Raw genomic sequence first — 23218 nt, 5'->3', positions numbered from 1 at the left:
GTAGATAAATACATTCAACATTTTGAGGCACTCAGATACCACTTTAATGGGGCCATATAAGTTTCTAAGATAGACAAACTGAGGTAGAAAGATGTTAAATGACTTTTGAAGATTACGTAGCGAATCAATGACAGAGCTGGGAATACAGCCCACAACTCCCTGTTCTGACCAGTAAACAACATTTCTACCCCTTTGCTATTTTTCAAGATTTCATTACAAACAAAACAGAATACTGGCCTCAGCACAAATCAAATGCCTGTAAAACATGATGCTTCCTGAATAAAGCCATTTTAGATTTAGATACAAACACACTTAAAAACTGCCCTGGCCCCACCCCAGTCTCTGACTGAGAAACTGTGCTCAAAGGACAGCTCAGAGCAAATGAACGCAGCCATGTATTAAACTCCTTAACTATACAGTGTTATTAATGGAAACCTCAATTCAACCAGAATGCATTGCCAACGTGAACATACTGGGAAATTCCATTCTGAAAATGCTGCATGCCCTGTCTGTCCTTAAAACAGCCTCTTCATCTGAGACCTGCTGTATAATACTCACAGCTATACTGCCACTAATCCTCTGGTTTCTCTAAAATCTGCTAAATGTTTCTGCACATGTTCACAGTATGCTGCATATTCAGCATTCAGAGTCCATTCATAACCATGCATGAACTACTGAGTAACCTGGCTTCCCTGCATGTAAGGAATTTGATAGCACAAATAAGTTACCATAAACTCTACAGGATTAAATAAGTTATTGGATCTTCCAGCACAACTGATTTCTACAAATGATACCCTGGAAAATTACATTATCGCTCTATGATTTGGTTCAATCTGATTGCTACAGCTAATTTAATAATGTAACCCAATTAGGATTCTTTTGTTATGAATGAACAACCTTGCTTAATGTAGTCTAAATGTCCAGAATTAACCCAGATATGTTCCCAGGAGGACATGGGAATTCTGGAAATTTAGGGGTGCATTTTAAGAGAGGGCACCACTAGGAATTAGACAATCATATGGAGATTTCAAAGGCCCGAAGGGAAGTGTGGTGCCCAGCACTCACTGAAAGTCAATACAAAGTGTGCATAGAAGCCTCTGTAATATTTAACATGGATATAAACCCAGATTTTCAAAAGTGCTCAGAGTCAGGTTTTCAAGGTTTCACAACTGGGGCCAGATTTCCAATACATTTCTGCTCCCCATTCAGGCACCGAAATAAAGGCTCAGCCCCTAGCCACTCCCCTTGTGACAAATATGGCCAGTTTATAGCACCCAGTGTTCTCCGCTCTTGAAAAATCTGGCCAGTTATTTTGGTGTCTAAATGGAAACCTAGCCCCAGTAACAGGTGCTGAGCTCTTCATAACGACTTATGAGTCTGGGGGGGAGTGATACCAATTTATACCAATTGAGGAGCTGTCTCAAAGTCTTTACTTCCTTTACTTGTGACTTCTTAAGACGCACTCATCACTGGGGCATCGGAGTGTCTTAATCACTTGAACTAATTCATTCCCAGAACACCTGTGTGTCAGGTAGGTAACTAGAAGACCTGGGTTACAGCCCTATGTTTAGTCCACTGGACTAACCTACCCTACAATTTTAGCAATGATTGCTCTACCAGGCCCCAGGCAAAGAGGCTACCAGAGACAGGAGTCAGAGATTCAGCCAGGGAGATAGGTCTATGGGGACGATAAGGGAAACAGTGGAGGAAGGAGGGTCAATTCAACTGAATAAGGATTAGAAGGTATTCTCCAAACCCGCTACAGTTTGATAGATGGCTTAAAGTTCAGAATGATTCTTATTTTGCTGGTACCTGTTGGCCCAATGTTAATTCAAACTGTATGTTCCTCTCAATTTCTGCACTGCTTTGGGGATTTCTGGAATCTGAGATATACAGTAGCTGTTTTCTACCACTTCCTAGTCCACAATGCCATTAGTGCTGAGCCAGATGGAGAGAAATATGCAGAAACCCAAGTAATACTTGAAGGAATCTCTCTCTTAATTTGTTGGTGCATGAATTTAATTTCCTTTCTCCTTGTTTTTAACCCGTCCATGGATATGTTTGTGAGAAATCCAAGAGGGTTACATGTGTTATGGGTCTCCATATGAAGTAATTACTATAACTTTGATAGGTATTTTTTCTTCCTTAAGAAATTTCTCACCTTCTCATTTCTCTAACCCAAAATACTTTTTCTTCTTTTCAAGTAAATATAAAAACAGACATTCACAAAGGGGGAATGTGTTTATAATCTATGATTTTGTTATACAAAATAGTTGCTATATAATAGCATATGGTGAATATAAATGTAATAGCTCAGTAGTCCCCAATGTGGTGCCCGTGGGTGCCATGGCACCCACTGGGGCATTTATGTGCGCCCACCTAGTGCCCAGCAGGGGACCTGCCGGGGACAGAGAATTCAGGCTGCGGGCACAGTGTTCTCTGTTCCCAGCAGGTGCAGGGCTTGCCTAGTTCCCAGCAGGGGAGAGAAGCTGTGGCCCCACACCTGCCAGGGACAGAGAACTCTGGGGCTGTAGATGCTGGTGTTCTCGGTCCTTGGTAGAAGTGGGGCCCACCTAGTGCCCAGCACAGAAGAGAATCTGGGGCCCCGCGCCTGCAGGGCACAAAGTACTCCAGGGCTGCGGGCACCAGTGTTCTCTGTCCTCACGGCTTTTCTCCAGCTTCTCTCTGGATTCATATATTATGTAATATTAAATATGTTTTTTGTATTATTTAATGTACAAATACAAAATAAGCCTTGTAAAATTGTTGCCGCCCGCCACGCTCTTCTGAAAACATGAATGTGCTACTGGTCACAAAATGTTAGGGACCACTGTAATAGCTGAACAATACACAGTATATAGACTTTATAGATAAATATTCCAGAAATTCCATGGATCCAAACGTGCCCAGGCTCCAAAACTTGCAGGTTGGGCTTATCTCTCTCTTTGTAGAAAGAAAGAGCTGAAATTTTGGATAGGGATTTGTAATCCCTCCCTCAAATTTGGAGATGTTGGGAACTGTATTGATTCTGGAATGCATATTTACGTATCTATCTATGGTGTGTGTGTGTGTATTTAGAGGTCTACATTTGTGTGTATACATAGGAGATGTATCTCTCTCTCTCTCTGTACACATAAACACACACATATATTATATACACACACAGATCTCTAAATACAAACATACATCTGTATGTGTGCCCACACACAATCTATCTTAATTTATACAATATAAATTGTGTTTATTCCACAATAACTACATTTCTTGAGTGGTTGGGTCTCAGGCAATTGGAAGCACGTGATTTAAAATTACCACTACATTTTAAATCAAACTCTCTGAGGATAATTACTTCCCAAAGATTAGATCCATATTTTTGTGTTACTTTTCTTTACAGTCTTGAATTATTTAATCAGAGTCTGGAAGAAAAAAAACTATGACATTCCTTCGCAACTGAACAGTGAAAGATCAGAAGGTGGGGAATCCTAGCCCCCTACTGCTGTCACTGCACTGAACTATCATGGTCACAAAATGGCTTTGCTATCCATATGAAAGAAAGAAATAGGACTAAAATGGAAGCAAGCAAACACACATTCACTTTTAAATATCCTTCTATTTATACAGTAAGATCCCTGGATCTGGGACTATGTCTTCTGCTTGTGCAGTGCTGAGCACATCAGCTATTAACCAGTAATTAGGATGATATAATTTTTTTTAATTGACCCAAATGCTATAATCCATGATCAAGCAAAACCCCCTCAATAGAAGTTTTACCTGAGTAAACACTGCAGGATTTAGCGCAGGGAACATATCAGACCTGAGCAAAATATCATGCTCTGAAGATCAGCCCCAGTGTCAGAGAGTGGCCTTAGAGGAAACTGCAAAAACTTTAGAGTGTACCTACTGGGCAATCCTTTAACATGAAAGCATGAACATTCAGTGATATTTCTTGTCTTCAGCCAGTGGTGCATTTATATGGCAAAGCATAAGTGATGATAACTATTTTCATTTTTATCCTATCTTACTATCAGTACAAATACTGTATTTATATCACATACTGATATTTAATCCTTAAAAAAAAACACCAAACCCCCCCCCCCCCCCCACCTCTTACTTTTATCATCCCGGGAACATTTACAGGAAATAAGCAGGTGCATTTAAGAGAACCATCACCAGGAGTGCAAATATACAGTACTTACTTACCAGGTGTAAAACCTAACATAGTCTATTTCAGCTCACATTACTGCAGATACTGGGGACTGCTGTGGCTTAAAGGGAGAGGGAGCATTTCTCTCTCTCTATCTCCCACCTGCACACACATGCCCATACACACCACTAGGAGGCTGAAATAGGGCAGCAGAAAGTGCATCTTGAAGCATACATTACTTCATATGCTTTGAAACATGGTTTTAAAAAAATATATATGTTGAGCTTCATCTCTCTTGTGGATCTCTTTTGTACACATCTCTCTCCGTACCTCTCTCTCTTACATCTATAACTAGAATGTCTATAATATTAACACATTAATATCAATGGGGACATAAAGAGATGCCCATGTCACAGATAATATACACAGCTCAGTGGTTTGAGCATTGGCCTGCTAAACCCAGGATTGAGAGTTCAATTCTTGAGGGGGCCACTTAGGAATCTGGGGCAAAAATCAGTATTTGGTCCTGCTAGTGAAGGCAGGGGGCTGGACTCGATGACCTTTGAAGGTCCCTTCCAGTTCTAGGAGATTGGTATATCTGCAATTATTTTTAAATTTTTTTGAGGGGAGGGATACCTCAGTGGTTTGAGCATTGGCCTGCAAAACTCAGGGTTGTGGGCTCAATCCTTGAGGGGGCCATTTGGGGATTTAGTTAAGGATTGGTCCTGCTTTGAGCAGGGGGTTGGACTAGATGACCTCCTGAGGTCCCTTCCAACCCTGATATTCTATGATTCTATGATATCAGGGCATATGAAGTACAAAATATTCTAGGATATTATACCAGGACAGTGGCAAACTAGACATATTACTCATATGAAACTTGTAAAGTTACATAAAACCAGACACATATACACATATATATGGGAGGACACATAACATATGCATATAACATACATAATATATGTATTATACATATATCTAAAGCATGTAATATGCAATATTACGTGTGCACACATTTTTATGTGATACGTGTTAAGATGTCATATGCACATACATAACATATACATACATCTATTGTTTTTCAGTCTGTGTTTTTAGTTGTACAGTTTTCATATAACTAGTGTTTCCATATCTACATCTAGATGCATATAACTTATAATATTTTAAAATAGTAATAAATATAATATTTTAAAACAACAACATTACATATTCCTGAACACTTAAAGCTTATTCCAGGATAAGTTTTCTGTGACACCCATGCCAACCTCCTTGTGTTTAGCTCGACTGTTTACCCAACTGACACACAACGGCCTAAAGCCCTGGGGAGAGCAAAACCTGTTTGGGCCATTGACATTGAGTATCCTTGGTGCAGGAAGTCAGGACCTTAGAGGTATCCATCATAATGCCTGCCTGAAGCACAGGCTGGAGCCAAGGAACTTGCCTGAGAAGCTAGTAAAATTTTAATGCACTCTGTAGTGCGGTCATGTCATATTCAGTTATGGCAAATAATCCCAGATGCCTGCAGAGGTAAAATGGAGCTGTAATGTGCTTGCCTCCTAACCCGAGCTGACAGCAATGATGTACGACTACCATTAGCGGAAAATATCACTTCAACTAACCCATGATCCAGCTCCGCTAAGGGTCATATTATCCATGAGAAACAAATTACACTCCCAAAAGTAAATACAAATTTCCTACATGAAATGGGTACAAAAAAAGAGGGAGAGAGGATGGGTGTGATATGTTACCTATGACGACATGCTACCAAGTGACAAAGATGATAAAGGACAGGAGAAATCACTGGCTAACAGAGCAGCGTGGCAAAATCAGCCCAGAAAGCACCTACTCATGCTTGTAATCACCATCTTCTCTCCTTAGCGGCAAATCTTTTAACATGAACACGCTTGGCTCCAATTTTATTACCACTCTACTGTAGGGACCCACTATGTGCCACGTCAAATGAATAAAAAAGATCCTTATCTTGCCTCCTAATGGGCCTTAAACAGGAAGAAATATATTGCGATTCCATGAGCATTGCTAGCACATAATGTCTGGGGGATTGCTCACCCTCGGGGCACATTTCAGGTGTGGCATTTTTCCACAGTTATAAAGGATAACACCTGTGAAAAATACTCAGCATATCTCTCTTTGATGGGAAACATCACAGCTCTGCGGCAAGAGTCACAAAATACTATCCAACCCCTATCTTAACTAAAGCATACTATGAGATAGGATATTACCATTCAATAACAAGGAAGTGCCCCATAGTGCTTAGAATGGGGTTCTGTTGATGGTTCTGCCACTGGCTTACCCTATGACCTTGGCCAAGTCATACAGGGCCTGACTGTCAAAAATGCTCAGTAGACACAATCAGAACCTGATTTTCAAGAGCTCAGTTCTCACTTAGGTACTAAAGTAAGTGGCCACATTTTCAGACATTATCATTTTGGGTCCTGATCTCTAGGGGTACTGCTACACAGTGAAAACACCCTGTGGAAGTGAGTCCCAGAGCCGGGGTTAACTGACTTGGACTTGTTGCTCTGGGGCTAAAAAGATCAGTGTAGATGTTCATACTTGGATTGGAACTCAGGTTCTGAAACCTGGCCAGGGTCTCAGAGCCCAGGCTCCAGTCTGAGCAGGAATGTCTACACTGCTTTTTTTAGCCCCATCACGTGAAACTGCGAGCCTATGCTCTGACACTCGCTACCTTGTTTTGGTTTTTTGTGCTGTGTGGACATATCCTACGTTACTTTAACAAGCCTGTTTAATACCAAGTATTTTTCAGTCACTTATCACTTACTTCCTGACTTTCCCCTACCACAGCAAAATCTGTGGTTTGAGAGAAGGACAACTTCACCAGGATTCCCTCATGGAGCTCCCTATCAGGGGATAGGCTTTGCCTCCTGACAAAAAAGGGCCATGGAAGTTATCCCCACACCTGGTGGGTGCTCAGAGAATCATAGGAGACCAGCATGGTTCACATCAAAAGTCTTTTACATTGCCATGGAGCTGGGGTGGGGGGGAGGGAACAGCTGATACTCAATTGGCTCTGCACTACCAGCAATCCCTTATCTACAGCTGCACCTTTGATCTCCATGGTGGGGAGGGACACCCTGGAAAAACGAATACCACCTGAGTCTATACTGTCCTTTCTGAGGATTTCTAGCTGGGCTGGAGGTGTGATAATGTGCATTCTCCCCACCCATTCCTCCCATTAGCCAGCCCAGCTGCCACACAAGTGCATCTGGATCTGAAGGGTAAGTTGGTGAAAGGAAGGCAGCTGATATCCTCTTGCTTGTAATAGGGGAAAAGATCCAGGTGCAGAGAATTCCTTCCATGCATGGACTTAGGGGGCTTCATTCTTATGTATTATTTACATTCCAATAGCACTTAAAGGCCCAAATTGAGATGGGGCCCTTAGATGCATACGTATAGTAAGAGAAGCATAGATGCTATGGTAATGGTGGCCATATAAATGCAATCGAGCAATAGATCTTCATTGAAGTGCTACACTCAGGAAGTGTCTGCTAGAGGGGAAAAAACAGCCCAACCTCCATTTGATTTCCAAGTCTCCTGCTACAGCTAGCAAAAATTTAGCAACTGCCAACCTGAGGATGAAAGAGAATATCCTTCTTTTATGAATGCAGCTATCTCTAATGTACAAGATGGGTGTAATGCAATTTCAACACTATTTAATCCATTTGTAATGGTGCTTTTGTTACTGGCAACAGCTCCTGCATAAGGAAGCCAAGTGCCAAGCAGTTAATTAGCTTGGTCTTTATTTATTTATTTAAAGCGGCCTCTTTTTTTCTTTTCTTTTCTTTTTTTTAAATAAAGAGAGATTGAGTTACTGTGTTCTATCCATTTCCAAGAGAAGGAGGAACACCACAGAGGAACAGCATCATGGATGGGCAAATCCTAGTAGGGTCAGAGGTGAGAACGGATTTAGTCAGGATCAGATTGGTGACTAGTAGCAAAGCTCAGGTCCAGAGGAGGGTTTTGTGAGGAAAGAGAAGTTGGCCCATTATGGAGTCAGGGAACTTGCCACAAAGTTTGGTTAGGATGGGAATTTATTATGGGACACTGCAGGTTTCAGTGTGGGTCCATTCCAATAACTGTAACATACTTTTGATGCTTATTACCCTTCTGATGTCTTGGATCTGCAACTCTGGGCTAGGGATTTTTTAAGACTCTCAGGAGATTTCCAGTTGGGCCAGAAATAACTCTAAAAACAGAATTTCTGGTTGTGCTGAATCACAGCACTTTCATGCTGGAACAAGGAAGTATAGAGGTGTGAGAAAATGAAACAATGAGGAAATCAATTATTTTTCTGAATCTCAGTAAAGATACTATTTGAGGCAAAGTTTCAGACCATTTCTTACCTCGAACTGATTCTCCATTCCTATCTAAATATTATCAGAGAGAAAGAGAGATAGAGGCTGAGAGGGAGAGAGAAAGGGACAATAGTAACAAGAAATCTATATTATTTTAGAACTCTATGCGATACAGTAGGTTTCATTAAAATAAGCAGCTTGTACTCTGCATTCAACTTTACCAGGTATGCTCTTTTCTGCACTTAGAATAGGGAATACTGCAAACATGGAACATTTAATTACCAAATGCAGTAACAGATTAGATATATTAGAATCTCTCTCTCTAAAGCCTTCAAACAAGAAAATTTAGCAGCAGCACCTTCAAAATATACTATACACACACACACACACACACAGCAAATATTTTACACAATTTTATATATGCAATTTAAAAGTATATCTAGAATGCATATGATGGATCATGCTATGATTTATCATCTCTCACAGCATACTCATGTTCATAGCTTTTTATAAGTAATCAAATGTGTTCGCTTCATCATTAAAAACATTGACATAAAAATAACATTCTGCAAAGGATTTTTCACAGCTCCTAGGATGCCTACAGTGGGGCTCTAGAGAGAAATACTGAAGTCTGACAAGTAAAGTACCAATGCAAGAGTGGGCTACATAAGGTAAATAAAAGCATTCAGTCCTGAATTGGCCATGGAGTAGATCTTTTTATTTTATTCTTCTCTTGATCCTGTGTATTTCACTTTCCACAGGGGGATAATACACATTGACCTGATATTTTTCTTTGGACAGGTAAACCCCTTTCCCACCCGTCCTATACAAGATCCATACCGAATTCCCATTTAAATCAATGGAAACACTCGCTCAGTTTTCACTGAACCTTGGATCAAAACCATCATGGGCAATCAGTAAGATTTTGAATTACCTACCCCACACAGAATTCAGGTTAGCATGATTCAGGAACAGCAACATAAAACACTGAGCTATGTACAAAATTAAATTGTTATGGTGATTTTCATTTACTGGGCATCTCATATTTTCCATATACAACTTAGATACAAATCCTGTAGATGCAGACATTTTCCTTCCAAAGTCTAACTTAGGTAACATGTTATGCTCTGCAATGAAATCCCCCACTGCCAATGAAATGATTTCCCAAGTCAGGTTTGAGAAAAAAATGTTAAAAGGACCTCAAATATGGCCCTTAGCTTCTAAAACAGCTCAATTAAATACAGTGGTTGTGAGGAGGGTAATAGAGAAGAAAGAAAAAACAGTAGTTTGGTCCTTAGCTTAGCGTCTCTAAGCCATTAACATGTCTGTTCATCAACCAGAATATTCCATTTATTTACAGAAATGAATTAATTTGCACATAGCTTTTCCTCTATTAATTACCATGTGTGTAATTTTAAAAATTAAATCTTGATATCAGAGGAAAACACAGTTGATCTTAAATATGTCATTGTGGAATAGCTTGCCCTTATTTTAGATCACCAGCTTTGGAGATCTGCACAGACTAAGAGACTGACAGGCCTTTTAATGGGGAAAATCCAGGAGTCTCATGAGATCCATGCTTTTTTGGTTCAATAAGAATCCTCAGTGGTATTTGCTGAAGAGATCCCTGGACATTAAGCGACATCAACTGCCATCTCTTTAAGCATTAGTGATTCAGATTCTGATGTGAATCCTCTAAATCAATGCGTGCACATGCACATAGCCCACTCTCAAAGATTTATAACAGGAGAACAGAAAGCATACTCAGAGCGCTGTGGTCTGAGACCTTATGTATCACAAGGAGAATATATATATCTGTGAGGAGACTATACAGTCCAGAAACTTGTGGCTTAAAAGTAAGACACAGACACAAGCCTTAGCTACAGCAGCATCTTCTTCCTATTAAATATCCTTGTTGTTTCTTCCAGAGAAAAGCCTGGACTAAATGTCTCATACTAGGGCAGATACAGACAGAGAAAGGGACTCTAGTTTCTGGCAGCTTCCAGTTAAAAGCTGGGGCAGGAGAATTGGGGGCACAGCCATCACCTAATAGGTATCAAACTTCATCAGTGATTTACACAGCTAGATATATCTTCAAATTGAGAAAGAAGATATCGATAGCCTAAGGTACAGCACTTCTTCTCTACCACCAGTCCTTATGGGTATCTGCCTCCCATTCCCCCAATTCTTCCCTGGGCTCCTTTTCTTCACTGTGGTATTTGTGGCCATGTTTGAGTTTGCCAGCCTTTAAACGTCCTTCACTCCATTGTACAGTAAGCACTATAGTGACCTGCAATTTTTGACTCTAATCCAGGCTCATGGGGCCTCTTTATATTAGCACACTGTAAGTCATTGCTCCCAACACACACACCCCACATCATCTCTACTCGCCAGAGGGCACAAATTTCTCATAAACAATAGAGACCAGCATGGATCTGCCCGAAGAACCCCGAAGTGAAACAAAATCATCTCCCCCTAACGTTTCTGATTGGCCAATGGTAGATCCATGCTGCAGAGCATGAGCTTTTGTAATGAAGACTGCAGCTCCCATTGAGAGGCAATTTCCTACCCTGACTCACATGCCTTCTCATGGAACCGTTAACTTGTGTTGGGAGTAGAATAGTTGTAGACACATCAGAATGCATTAAAGTAGGGCCACCCAGGGCTGATTTGACAATTATTGCACAACAGCAACGCCAACTCTGCACCTCAAAGCTGACATCCGTGCTCTTCCAATGGGTACAAGAGGTTTGGTTCAAGGCTCTAAAGCAACAATGTGCTAAGTGCCCTCAACGCCCAGTGTCATCCATGAGAACTGAAGATGGTCAGCACATTGCAGGGGCAGGCCCTTACGAAGTACCATCTGTTGTCTCTGCATGTTTTCTCATAGAAATTTTTGGTCTTAAAAAAAAAAAGAAATATTTTATTTTAAACAAGGATTCAAAAATCTTCAGGGGTCCTATTGAAAGAGATCTAAAAGATCCTGCCTGTCTGAAGGAAGGAAGTTTCTACTTGTCAGTTAAACAAAGGAATAATGCACAGCCTCCTTTATAGTGTGTACTTTACCTGTCATCCAGCAGCCCATTATCATGTCACGGCAGAGTGCACTTTTCTACAGGTCACTTTGTTTAAAATGACATGGATAATGCACATGTCAGCGAGCTGACAGTCCTCACCGTCCTTCAGAGATAAAAACCGCAAGACAAGCGCCTGTTCTTATCTGGGGTACATGCCTTGGTCTATCATCTAAGTCAGACAGAACATGATTTCTCCAGAGAGCACTTTTTTCATTTCCTGATTTTAAGGAAATCAAATAAGCACCATTTGTCTTCATCTGAATATGCTTGACCTGCTCAAATGATGATGTCTTGCATTTTATAACAGGCTACATATGCTGAATTCAAATTAACAGCAGAACAAGGCCCTTATATCTCTGCCTAGGCTGCCAGTGTAGGCTCGAAAAATACACCAGGTTTAGCAGCTCTCTTTCAGAATTGAGTCTGAGCTGCACAATTCAGAGCTGGGTTTCGTTCTGGGATCTGAACTGCCTCAATAACCAGGGACATCTGCATCTCAACTTAATCTCATCCCTTTGACAAGGCATCAATTGTCAAGTTCAGATCCAGGTTTGGATTTCAAACTTTCTCTGCACCAATTCTGGGACATTCAGTGAAAGGGGCCATTTTGAGCCTCTCTCCAGTATTGTAATGAAGAAATATCCCTCAATTGTCAATACCCAGGTCCCTGAAAGCTGCTCAGTTTGCCTTTATACACAAAATTGCTGAGAGAGAAAAGCATCAGGAAAACTGGCAGAGGTTAGCTCTGCAACTATAGGAGTGGAAGGAAAATACATTATGGTGCTAGATGGCATAAACATAGGTACCATGCTCAGTTTATCATCTTCCCCCACATAAGGAATATTCCGAAAATGAATAATCGCTATATTGGGCAGAATTTATAATAATGCATTAGAAGTTCATATCTAAAGATGCAGGTTAATATTCTGTGTTAAAAAACCAAACAACAAAACCACACATCTCTGTTGTCATTCTCTGATTTACTCTAGTAATTAGTCTTTGTAGGAGGAAAAAAAATCATTAATGGAGTCAAATGCCGCAAACCCAAGTAAATAGTATGTTTTATCATAGTTAACAAATGATTATAAAAACCACAAAAGAAACAAATCCCCTGTTTGGGAAGTTATCAAAAGCTGAGGGCCAAAGAGTTGGCAGTTGAAGGCACAGGGAGAGAGAGTTTTCCTTTTCTTCCTCCTTACAAGGACATCACTGATTAACTTAACCAAATTTGAGCCCTTGCAGTCTGTCGTTTACTTGTGCATGTCCCAACATGCTCAGATTCTTTTCTGATGTGTCAGTGGAGATACACAACGGTGTCAATGTAAAGCACATCTTCCGTCTTCTTGGAGTCAGTTCACAGAACTAGTCACTGCCCTCTAAACAATGTGAGGGAGTCACATGGAGCAGACATCCCCACGTTCTTCCCCAAATGTGCCCAGCGAAGAGAAGATGAGGAGAAAGCAGTTAAACTGACAAAGAAAAAAAGTTTGGGGTCACCCCTTCAGGCCCGTCACACACACAAGAGTCTCAGAATTCAACCTAGAAACGACATTTTAAAACCCTTTTTCCCCCATCATGATCATCTGTTTTGACAGGCAAGAACGTTACACAGAGGTTTGTTCACATCAAAGGAAAAAATTTAGACACATGAAAATACACTGATGCAATTACTACAGTTATTAGCATCATGAACAACAGTAGCTTTATCAATTGGTGCTTCCCTAACATATTTAACAGCACAACTACTTCCTCCCACACACACCCTACCCCAAGATTCTTAGGGTGGGATCATTAGCCCTTTACAAAGAAAATTGATTGATCTGCCTTACGGCCCAGTTTCCAAACGTTGTTTCAATGGAGGCACTCTCAAAAATAAATGTATGAACCTGTAGGGCTGGCAGAACCTTACATGTGCACATGCAAACCAAACAACAGTATAGATAAACGACTATTTAAAAGCGCAAATATGGATCTTGGCAGATATGTCCCCTTGTGTTCATGACATGTTCACATTTCCAAAAGGTAAATGCAGCTATACAAAGGGCCAGTGGTCAAAGCAGTGTTCATAACCTACACACACAAATTATGTTACTAATATGTTTCAGAACGGGAGGTGGAGCCTCTAATTCATGGTCTAGAAAAGCTTTCCCTAAAGCGTCTGATCCAAAACCCACTGAAGTCAATGAGAATCTTTCATTGACTACAGTGGGCACTGGATCAGGTCCTAAAACAAAATGCGGATAAACAACTGAAAAATAGAAGTGAATCCAACAAGACATTCTCTGTGCCCATAATGACATCGAACAATACAGGTTGCAAGTTCTCCCCAGCTTACCTTCTCTTCTTGATCACTGTCACTGTCACACTGAAATGGAAAAAGAAGAAAAATAAACATGGATAAGAGAAACCTTTCCAAAACAATGCAGAGATAAAAGATATGACCAAAACTCTCAAAATGAGTGAAACACACATAGTCCATTAGGCTGCAATTATAATTCCTTTGGAAAGAAAACACTTATTATGTAACAGGAATTCCTCCGCGCCCCCACCTTGCAAAAAGCATTTGTAGTTAAGGATACCATACTTGTATTTTTGTTTCTGTTACAATACTACCATGATTCAACAAAGTCATTTGGAATATATGTCCTATTTGCCCAGCCACGCTAATTTACATTCAAGGAAGCTGGTGTTGCATCAGGACAGTTAGAAACCAAAATTAAATCACAAAGTAGGCAAAAATATTAGCTGCTTCCTTTATCTGATGAAAAGTAGGTATCATGCTGCCTCCCAACAGATCGGCTGCAAAGATTTTGTCAATGGCAGGACATGGAAACAGTTTAGACAACACTTGTTTGTCTTAGAAGATACACAGGACAAGTCTACCATTTTACTCCATTATTACTGTAGATGGCTCGCTTTGGTGCCATTGCTCACAGATGATTCACTGAAAAATTCAGATGACTCAAGACAAATCAAAATGGAACTGAAAACATGATGTATCAAGGCTTTATTCAGTGAGATGTTCTGGACTCCTAAGCTGGGACTGATGATGACATGTAAACACTTGTACTGTACATTGCTGATTACCACACTGGTGTCTATCTTGCAAAACATTTCTTTCAGTTGTTCCATTTTTAAATATCACAAATAATACCACAGCTAGAAATGGGTGAACCTCAAGTGGTGAATCGGTATGGAAAAGAAAGCAGAAGTTCAAATTTTACCTGAACTACTGATGTTCTTACAGTCAGTAAAAAAAGGGACATAAGAATTGCCTTATCAACTCAGACCACTGCTCCAGTATCCTGTCTCAGAGTGGCAAGAAGCAGATGCTTCAAAGGAAAGAGTAAGACTGCCACAATGGACAATTATACAATTCCACACCTATGGGGAAAACTTCTTCCTAACCCAGGCAGGACGCCAATGGAAGTTAGGCACCAAAATATCTTTAAGGATCTGGGCCTTAGTGCTCAGTTTATGCCCTGAATCATGAGGAGTTACATTTATTATACACTTTTCCTAACTAATATAACTGTAAAAGTTTTTGTCTTCACTGCTTTAGATTTCTCCTAATTCTTTTCTGGGAGATAGTAAATGGGAGCACCTGGTTTACCTTCTCTGCACCACTCTACTCAATACCAAGCTATGGCTCAGAATTATTCACAGATATTATCTGGCAAATAATTTCAAATAATGGATAAATTACAGAAAACTGCCATCTGCCTGCAGATAATTCCCAAACAGGAACAGAGGTGAAATTCATTGAACAAATTATTCATTAAAAAATGATTTATCTAACTCTAGTTTCCACCTGGCTACTGTGGTGACCGGAATAACATAAAGAAAAAAGACCAGATCAGGTAGATGAGACACAGTTTTATAGCAGAACTTAACCTCAAACAAAGAGCAAGGTAGGATTTGTTTGTTTGTTGTGCTTGCCCGCTGTGTGTGTGTGTGTGTGTGTGTGTGTGTGTGTGTGTGTAGGGAGTGTATGTTTATGTTACTAACAAAAGTAACATGACATTTTTATACTAGAGACAGACAGACAGAGAGAGGAGACAGCAAATTATATTTTTTTCCCCCTTTCAACTTGCGCCCATCCATAGAATTTGATCCTGCAATCACTTATGCACATAAGAAGTTCCACTGAGTTCCATATAAATATCCCTTGTGAAAGTTATCCAGCTATGCCCTAGGTTTGCCTATATGCCAAAACATACACCATTTTTCATCACGGCATATCAGAGCACATTACAAAGTAAGTATCATAATCCCCGTTTTACAGTGGAGAGACTGAGGCACAGAGAAGGGAGCAGGGAGGGGGAAATGATTTAGCCAAGATCACTCAACTAGCCAGAGTTGAGGGTAGAATCTAACCATTGGCCCACACTGCCTCCTTCTCCACTATTATTTTCAGTGTCATAAACCAAAAGAAGCAAGCACAAAAAGGCATGTTGTGAATTGACAACAGCAACAAATCGTTTTACATGCCTCTCCATCTTTTGGCGTTTAAGGGATTTTTCCCAGGTTCAGAGGTGTGCAGATGGATTGTTTTTGGTCCTCCCCCCCGCCGCCACAAGGAGGGGAAGGGGAACACCTGGTAGGAAGGTCCCCCCATAATCTCTTACAACTTCAAGTTGGCGAAGTAATCAATGACCTCTGAATTTCCCAGCACAATGTTTACCTACATTCCAGAGATGTTGCAGAGAAAGCTCGGGAAACAACATCCATGGGAACGGTTATTTCCATCAAAGCGTTAAGCCTCCTGCCTTCAGACAGTCCAGTTCTAATTTCAAGGTCCGCTTAGTTCTGCATCAAATAATTATGGCTATACCCAGAAGCACCTTGTCTCCAGAGTTAAACATATGGCGAAGGACTGAGACCTACTGGTGCCCATTATGGAAGCAACACGGGTGCCAAGTTGATTAAAAATGCTCAGGCTCCCTTCACAACATGCCCGGCGACTGACAGCTTCGCGATTTGGCCAGTCACTCTGTCTGACAAAAAAGCCTCTGCTGTGCCGGGGCCCACATGGCATTCTGAGAAAACAGCTCTTTTCCTGGTATTAAATTCCCATACTGACCGGAGGACTTTGCCGTGAGCTCAGCAGGAGCGCCCCAGCCAATTTACAGCTCCATCCTCAAGAGCCCTGAGTGCCAGCCTCTGGCAGAGACGAATGATGGTCAAACCCCTACAGCTCATAAATTATGCAAAGGCAATAAATGCACTCAGCAAACAGCTCCTAACGTTTGCCTAGCCTGGCTCCTAATACACTTCATAAAGTGCCAGGAGTCCTGCATACACAAGGCATCTATTTCACTCAAAGAGGTTTTGTTGAGAAGGAGCAAGGGAAAGAGACCCACAGTCCTGTAGAGCTGTTTCAATAGCTGAATGTTATGGGCAGCTTTATGAAAGAACGGGAGGGAAAAAAGGGCGGGAGATGGAAGAGGATTTACATGCTGTGTTGAGTTTAAATGTTCATTTAACACGTGTTTCTGGCCCAGAGTGTGCTGCATTGTAATGTTAAATGGGCTTCTTGAGGATAAAAGACACAGGATCCCCCACCTTTCATGAAAAAGAACGGAGCCATTTATTTGCATAGAAACCTTGAAGATATTAATAGGAGGAAGAATAGGTTTGTTGCTATGGCTCAGAACGGGAAGTTGGGGCAACTGTTCTCTTCTTGGATCTGAACAGCTTCACTGTGTGCTGTTGGGCAAGTCGCTTAGGCCCAAATTTTCAAAGGCGGTCAAAGGATTTGCACATTTCCATTTCTGGCACCTTTTTCCAGAGATTTCGAAGTACCCACAGTTCCCATTTACTTCAGCTGGAGCTGCAGATGCTCAGAAACTCTGAAAAGCAAACCTTGAATGTCTGTAGTTAATCACCTCCTAAAATTAGTGGACACTTTTGAAAACATAGGGCTAAATTGTTCAATGCCTCCATTTTTTTCCCATTTGTAAAATAAGGATAAAAATATCTGCCTACTTCACAAGAGAATAACGAAACTAAAACACATTAATGTTTGTTAAATGCTTGGGATTCTCAGACAGAAGGAACAAGAGAAATGCAGAAAAATAGTGGAAATAGAAGAACTGGCCTGTCCCAGAAGGGCTGTTCTGGTCTTTAGGCTATGCCGATCTCACTCCCTCAACGTTCAGCTCCACTCACATGTGAGCAAATGAAGCTTTATTTCTATCAACATGTTGTATTTATTTGTGATGCATATGGAAAATGCACAATCACTCCTGATTTCTATATACTACAGAGAACATTATCAGCACTCCTCAAAACTACAACAGTAATATCAGACCAGCATCAGCTTGTTCAAAATGGGCACCTTTATTATGTAGCCTCACAGTCCCCATGTCAAGGGACTAGTATTCAAGCCTCATTTTGCAGCACTTCTGCAACTAAGCACTGAGACCAACAGCATACGTGAACAGTTCCTCACTATGAATTGCATCTTGGTAACCCATGAACCTGCGTTTATATGCATGCACTGCTGCAAATTTGTTTTTCTAGAAGCCTTCTGAAGTGAGGAAGCAACATCCAGTTTGCAAGAGTTCTGAACTGACAAAAAAAATGTACTGTTCCCAGCGCCGGCGCTTCCATTGAGGCGAACTAGGCAATCGCCTAGGGCGCCAGGATTTTTTGGGGGCGGCATTTTGCCGGGGGGGGGAGGGTGGCAGACGGCTCTGGTGGCAGCTCCACCAGAGCCGCGGACCAACGGACCTTCCGCAGAACTGGCTGCGGCAGCTCCACCGGAGCCGCGGGAGCGGTGCGGCGAAATGGCCATGCGCCTAGGGCGCAAAAAACTCTAGCGCCGGTCCTGACTGCTCCCCTTTGTGTTCCAGACAACCTTTAAAAAACTTATTAGGACAGCTCAGGATCATGAGATATGCTGCTCTCCATCTGTCCTTGTTGCATAAATAGAATTACAGATCCAGTTAATTCATCTGCTCCAATAAGTGAGAGTACATACCTGAAAAATAGAAAAGTTCTCTGTCTCAGTGTTGGGGTTTAATGAGTGTTGTTGCATTTTGAAGAGGAAGGCTAGAAAGCTGAGAGTTGGTTCAAAGGAGGCAGCACAGCCTTAGCTGCGGAGAGTAAAGGTTAAAACCTCCCACACTTCCTGCACAGTGAAAGCTGTCCCAATTCCACTTTTCAGAAATCAGTCATCCTGTCACGATAGAACTATAATTTGGGCCCACTTTAATAGCTTGAGAGACCTGGTGCAAATCAAGCTGAGTAAAGGTCTGAGCTGTCTCACCAGCTTATTCAGGCTGAAGCCTCACTATGGAATTCTGTGTACCTCACTGATTGAATGCACTCGTGTGCAGAAAATGGCAGTCATTGAATATATCATGTACAATGACACCGATGAGGGCATTGTTCTTCTTTTCCCTCTATGGACTTTGCTGTATCTTGAATCCATTTATCATTGCCACCAAATAAATCAGCACCACTGAGGTACCTGTGCTGAGCAAAGTGATGCTACTCAACTGTATGCTGAAAAGAAAAGAAATCTGAAGAAAATGAGGGCAAACCCAGGCCTCAGCCATGCTCACACTAGAGGTGAATCTGGGCCAGATTTTACAGAAGTATCTCATCTCTACTACCTGTATTTTCCATTCAAGTTCTGCCATAAGGCGTACCAGTAAGTGACTGCTGGTACACAGCCGTGACAGCGCTTTAACACTGCTGCCCCTTTTGCCCCCCCACCCAGGGCCACAGAGGAGAAGGAGGGGGAAGAGGGGCAGCTGCCCCAAGGCCTGGTAGTTTAAAAGGGCCCAGGGCTCCCAGCTGCTGCCCCCGCTACTACATCAGTGGTCGGATCCCTGGGCGGCATGGGCTGGGCAGTGCGGAAGAGCTGGCTTGGGGAGGCTGACACCCAGGCCCGCTCCTTCCGTCTGAGGCCCCGCCACTTTCAGGGGCCCAGAGCCGGGCCCCCGTATCATTAAGACTTTTATATTACTTTCACCCCTAGCTCACACTGACATTAGCAATATTCTTGCCCATCTATCCACCAGTGACAGACTGTGAGCCTCAAGAAAGGGCAGAGGGATTATATTTCAGTTATACACTTAGACCTCTGCTTCCAAGAAAAAACATCTTTGAGATTAAAGGAGACACAGACAGAATACACAGGCAAATTTTCTAACTGATGCAACAGAGACAACGAGACTCATGAAGAAGCCAAGGGTGAACTTTGACTTTCTTTCCTGTCTCTGGCTTTACCTGCAAGGAGCATTCAGCATGGTACTCCTGACCGTAGAATCTTAGATGTAGTGAACTGCAAATTAGTTCATGTCACATTCTCCAAAGCAATTAACATCAATTTCTCGTAAAGTCTGTCTTTAAGATACAGGTGGGCTGAGGTGGTTTAGGGTTTGTTTTTGCAAAACTAAAGTAATGGGTTATTCAGCTGCAAGTTCTGTTTTATCCAAACCACCAAAGTTTGAACAAGGAATTCCAATGCTGGCCTTTTATCTGGGTTCTATTTTATCAAAACCATCTCTGCACTTATGAAAGGTACCATTTTTGGAATTCAAAATTATTTTGGCCCCTTCAGAAAAAATGGCTGAAAACCTAGGACCATAAGCTGTTTGAAGTCCTCCCACCGACCACTAGGTGAAAAATGACAATTAATTGCTCTTTCTAGGTCCTCAAGAGTTGTGCACAACAAATAAGTCTGATCAGCAGTCTAAATAAAACAATTACTGTTCGAAGATTAAAGCCAAAAAATCCAGTAAAGTTTATTACTGTCCACAAAAAAGAAAACATAAATAAAGTAGGTCAATCTTTGCGCATATATATGTGTGTGTGTGTGTACATGCATATCATCACTACTCCCATAGCTGCATTGGTCATTGAGGAACCATCACTGATGATCAATCAACCAATTGTCTCCACCCCCGAATGCTTGAGTCTCTGCAAAGTCCATTCCTGTCAATCTTTTATGTTGTCAGTCCATTTCTTCTTCTGTCTACCTCTTCTTCTCTTCCCCTGTGCTGTTCCTTGGAGGATGATCTTGGATAGGCCAGATGATCTTGTTACATGCCCACACCACTTCAGCTTGTGCTTCTTCGTGGTCGTCAGGAGGTCTTAACATGACCCACTGCATTGGGTGATGATGTTGTGGACCTCTTCATTAGTGACGAGGTGAAAGTAGGAGATGCCCAAGATTTTACAGAAGTATCTCATCTCTAACTGTATTTTCCATTCAAGTTCTGCCGTAAGGGTCCATGTCTCGCATGCACATGGAAAAATGAAGGAGATGACTGTGGTGTGCAGCAGTATGAATTTGGATTCCAGAGAGTTGTTCTTATTCCTCCAAATTGGCTTTAACTTTGCCACTGCTGCTGCTGTTTGTGCAGTTTCTGCCTTTGATCCTTCATCAGTGATGATTGCCCCCAAATACTTGAACTGTTTCACTGTGTCCAGCTCTTGTCCACTGACAGTGAAGGTGAGCAGATCCTGTCACGTTTGTTTGTTTGTCATCAGCTTGGTTTTCTCTGTATGTGTCATATTTTGCGGAGATTTCATCCAATCATTTCACAAGGTTGGCAAGTTCATCTTCGCTGCCTGCCAGGCCGTCAATGTCATCAGTGAACTGAAGATTTGAGATTGCTGACTGTGCATGTGTGATTTTCTAGGGCACGAGCGTTCCAGGTACATGTGCCCGGAAGCCTTTGAAAACAGTGCCCGGTAGCCATAACTTAGAGTACCGAATACAGTGGTTTAGTTAGACAAAGGATGGAATTCACCTGGTGCAGAGGGCAAGCATGAGGTACATGTTACAATGGAGATCCACTTAAACCCTGTTTTGATTCCAGGATCACTTTGCTCTACTTTGAAGACTGAAGCAGAATTTAAGTGGTGCACAGGCTTTCTTCTGGCCACCCGCACAGGGGTGAATTTCACACAGAGAGAACAGGAATAATCTATAGCTAGATGGTTCCTTTAGGCACAGTACTGAGTAAGGGGTGATATATAAAAGGCACACCGCCCCCGATGCACCCTCTGAGACACCATATTTTCTTTGCTATCCTTTTGTTTCAGGGGGATCAGGAGAAAGAGTGCCGCTTACTTTTCCCCTTAACTGTCTCCCACCAGGGCTACCCATTGTTGCGTTTCTCCCAGCAATGCTTAGGGCCTGATTCAACTCCCTCTGAAGTAAACGGAAAGACTCCCATTGACTTCAGTGAAAGATTAATTGGCTCTTACAGAAGCCATACCCAACAAGTAATGATGGTACAAAGAATTCAGGGTGGCATTTCCCAAGGAACATGCATGAGTTAGGCCGCCAAATCCCACTGGTCACCCAATAGGAGCTGGCACCTAGCTCTCACAATCCATTTTGAAAATTCCAACCCCAGCCACTCAGTAAAATGAACCCATGAGCCATTTTGATGCAATAACTTCCTTGTTCCGATTCATCAAGTCACCATCATTTCCTAAATAAAAATTACTCCATATTATTCCATTCTCTGGCACTCCCAGTGTATCTTTGCTTCTTTATGACTGTCTTTTAGACAGAAAGCACTTTGGAGCAGGAACTGTCTTTATTTTGCATCCCTCCACAGTGATGAGCACTCTTTCAGTGTTTAACTAACAACAATAAGATGCATCAATACTCTAAGAATACGTTAACCACAAAGAACTGAACTAATCACTGTCAGTTGCAGTAAGTGCCTAACAGTGATCTAGCCAGAAGGGTCCCTTTTTCATCCATCCCAAACTTAGACCAATGGTTCTGTCTAGCATTTGAGTCTTCCATATGCTGTACAGGCTAATGAAAGCAAGCCGTGTTGATGGACAAAAAGCAAAGCATGTTATGGGTTAAAATAATACAAGAGTCTATTTTTTCCACTGTGTTGTGATCCATAAAAATCACCCTGAGCCCTTCCTCTTTCTTCTCTGCCTGTGAAGCCAATTGCTTTGATTGCAGTGATATGAGCTTGCTGAAATGACTTGCCCTTGCTTGTGAAGCAAATGGAACATGCTAATAGAACTTATCGCATTACCCGATGCAAAAGTGCCATAGCTCATTACTTTAAGATAAAAGGATATCATTGCAGACGGGAAGCAGAATTGACTTTCTGAGGCCCGACTTGATGATGATTTAATCAACTGCTCTCTTTCACTTCTCATCTCTGTGCCTGTCGGTTTCACAGGTGCTGTTAAATGAGACACTCAGAAAGTGAGAGCAGGGAAAGAAATTGCTGTCATTACTTTTCAAGAAAGGAGGTATGCAAATTTTCGACAGAAAGATTGCGTTCATAATGGGCCTGGTAAAATACAAGGATCATGCTTGACAGGTGAAGGCAAGTCATTTGTACATCCTTACAGTGAAGCAACCATCCTAATTTAAAAACTGTGCTCGATAAAAGAAACTACAAATGAAAGCCATGTGGCAGCAGCAACCAAACCCTTGAAGGCATCTGTATTGCAGGTCTGGCTTCAGTACCTGCCTGTGGCCTTCTCAGATGCACTGCTTCCTAATTGTCAGATGGCCAGATTTTGACCTCAGAGACTCACATGGAACTCCCACTGAATAACTGTTAGCCCTGCACACTTAGCCTGGGACCTGAGAGTCAAGATAAGATGGGTTCTTCCTTTCTTCATCATCATCATCACTAATTGAAAGATGAAATTGC

At 41.7% G+C, this 23218-nt stretch overlaps 1 protein-coding gene across 8 annotated transcripts in view; it reads right to left on the bottom strand.

Annotated features, from left to right (window-relative positions):
* The window catches only part of AUTS2 (activator of transcription and developmental regulator AUTS2), a 939222-nt gene that overhangs the window by 261751 nt on the left and 654253 nt on the right, over positions 1 to 23218 (bottom strand). For 7 of the 8 annotated variants that reach the window (XM_050929475.1, XM_050929479.1, XM_050929478.1 and 4 more), the window contains one exon: positions 13891 to 13920. In XM_050929475.1, the coding sequence (XP_050785432.1) occupies positions 13891 to 13920 (30 nt within the window). Of the gene's footprint in view, positions 1 to 13890; positions 13921 to 16243; positions 16272 to 23218 lie in introns of those variants that run through there. The other variant, XM_050929483.1, reaches the window with a different exon arrangement.

Source organism: Gopherus flavomarginatus, chromosome 19 (assembly GCF_025201925.1).
Source record: "Gopherus flavomarginatus isolate rGopFla2 chromosome 19, rGopFla2.mat.asm, whole genome shotgun sequence".
Classification (NCBI taxonomy): Eukaryota; Metazoa; Chordata; order Testudines; family Testudinidae; genus Gopherus; species Gopherus flavomarginatus.
This window is presented reverse-complemented; position numbering and strand designations above follow the sequence as displayed.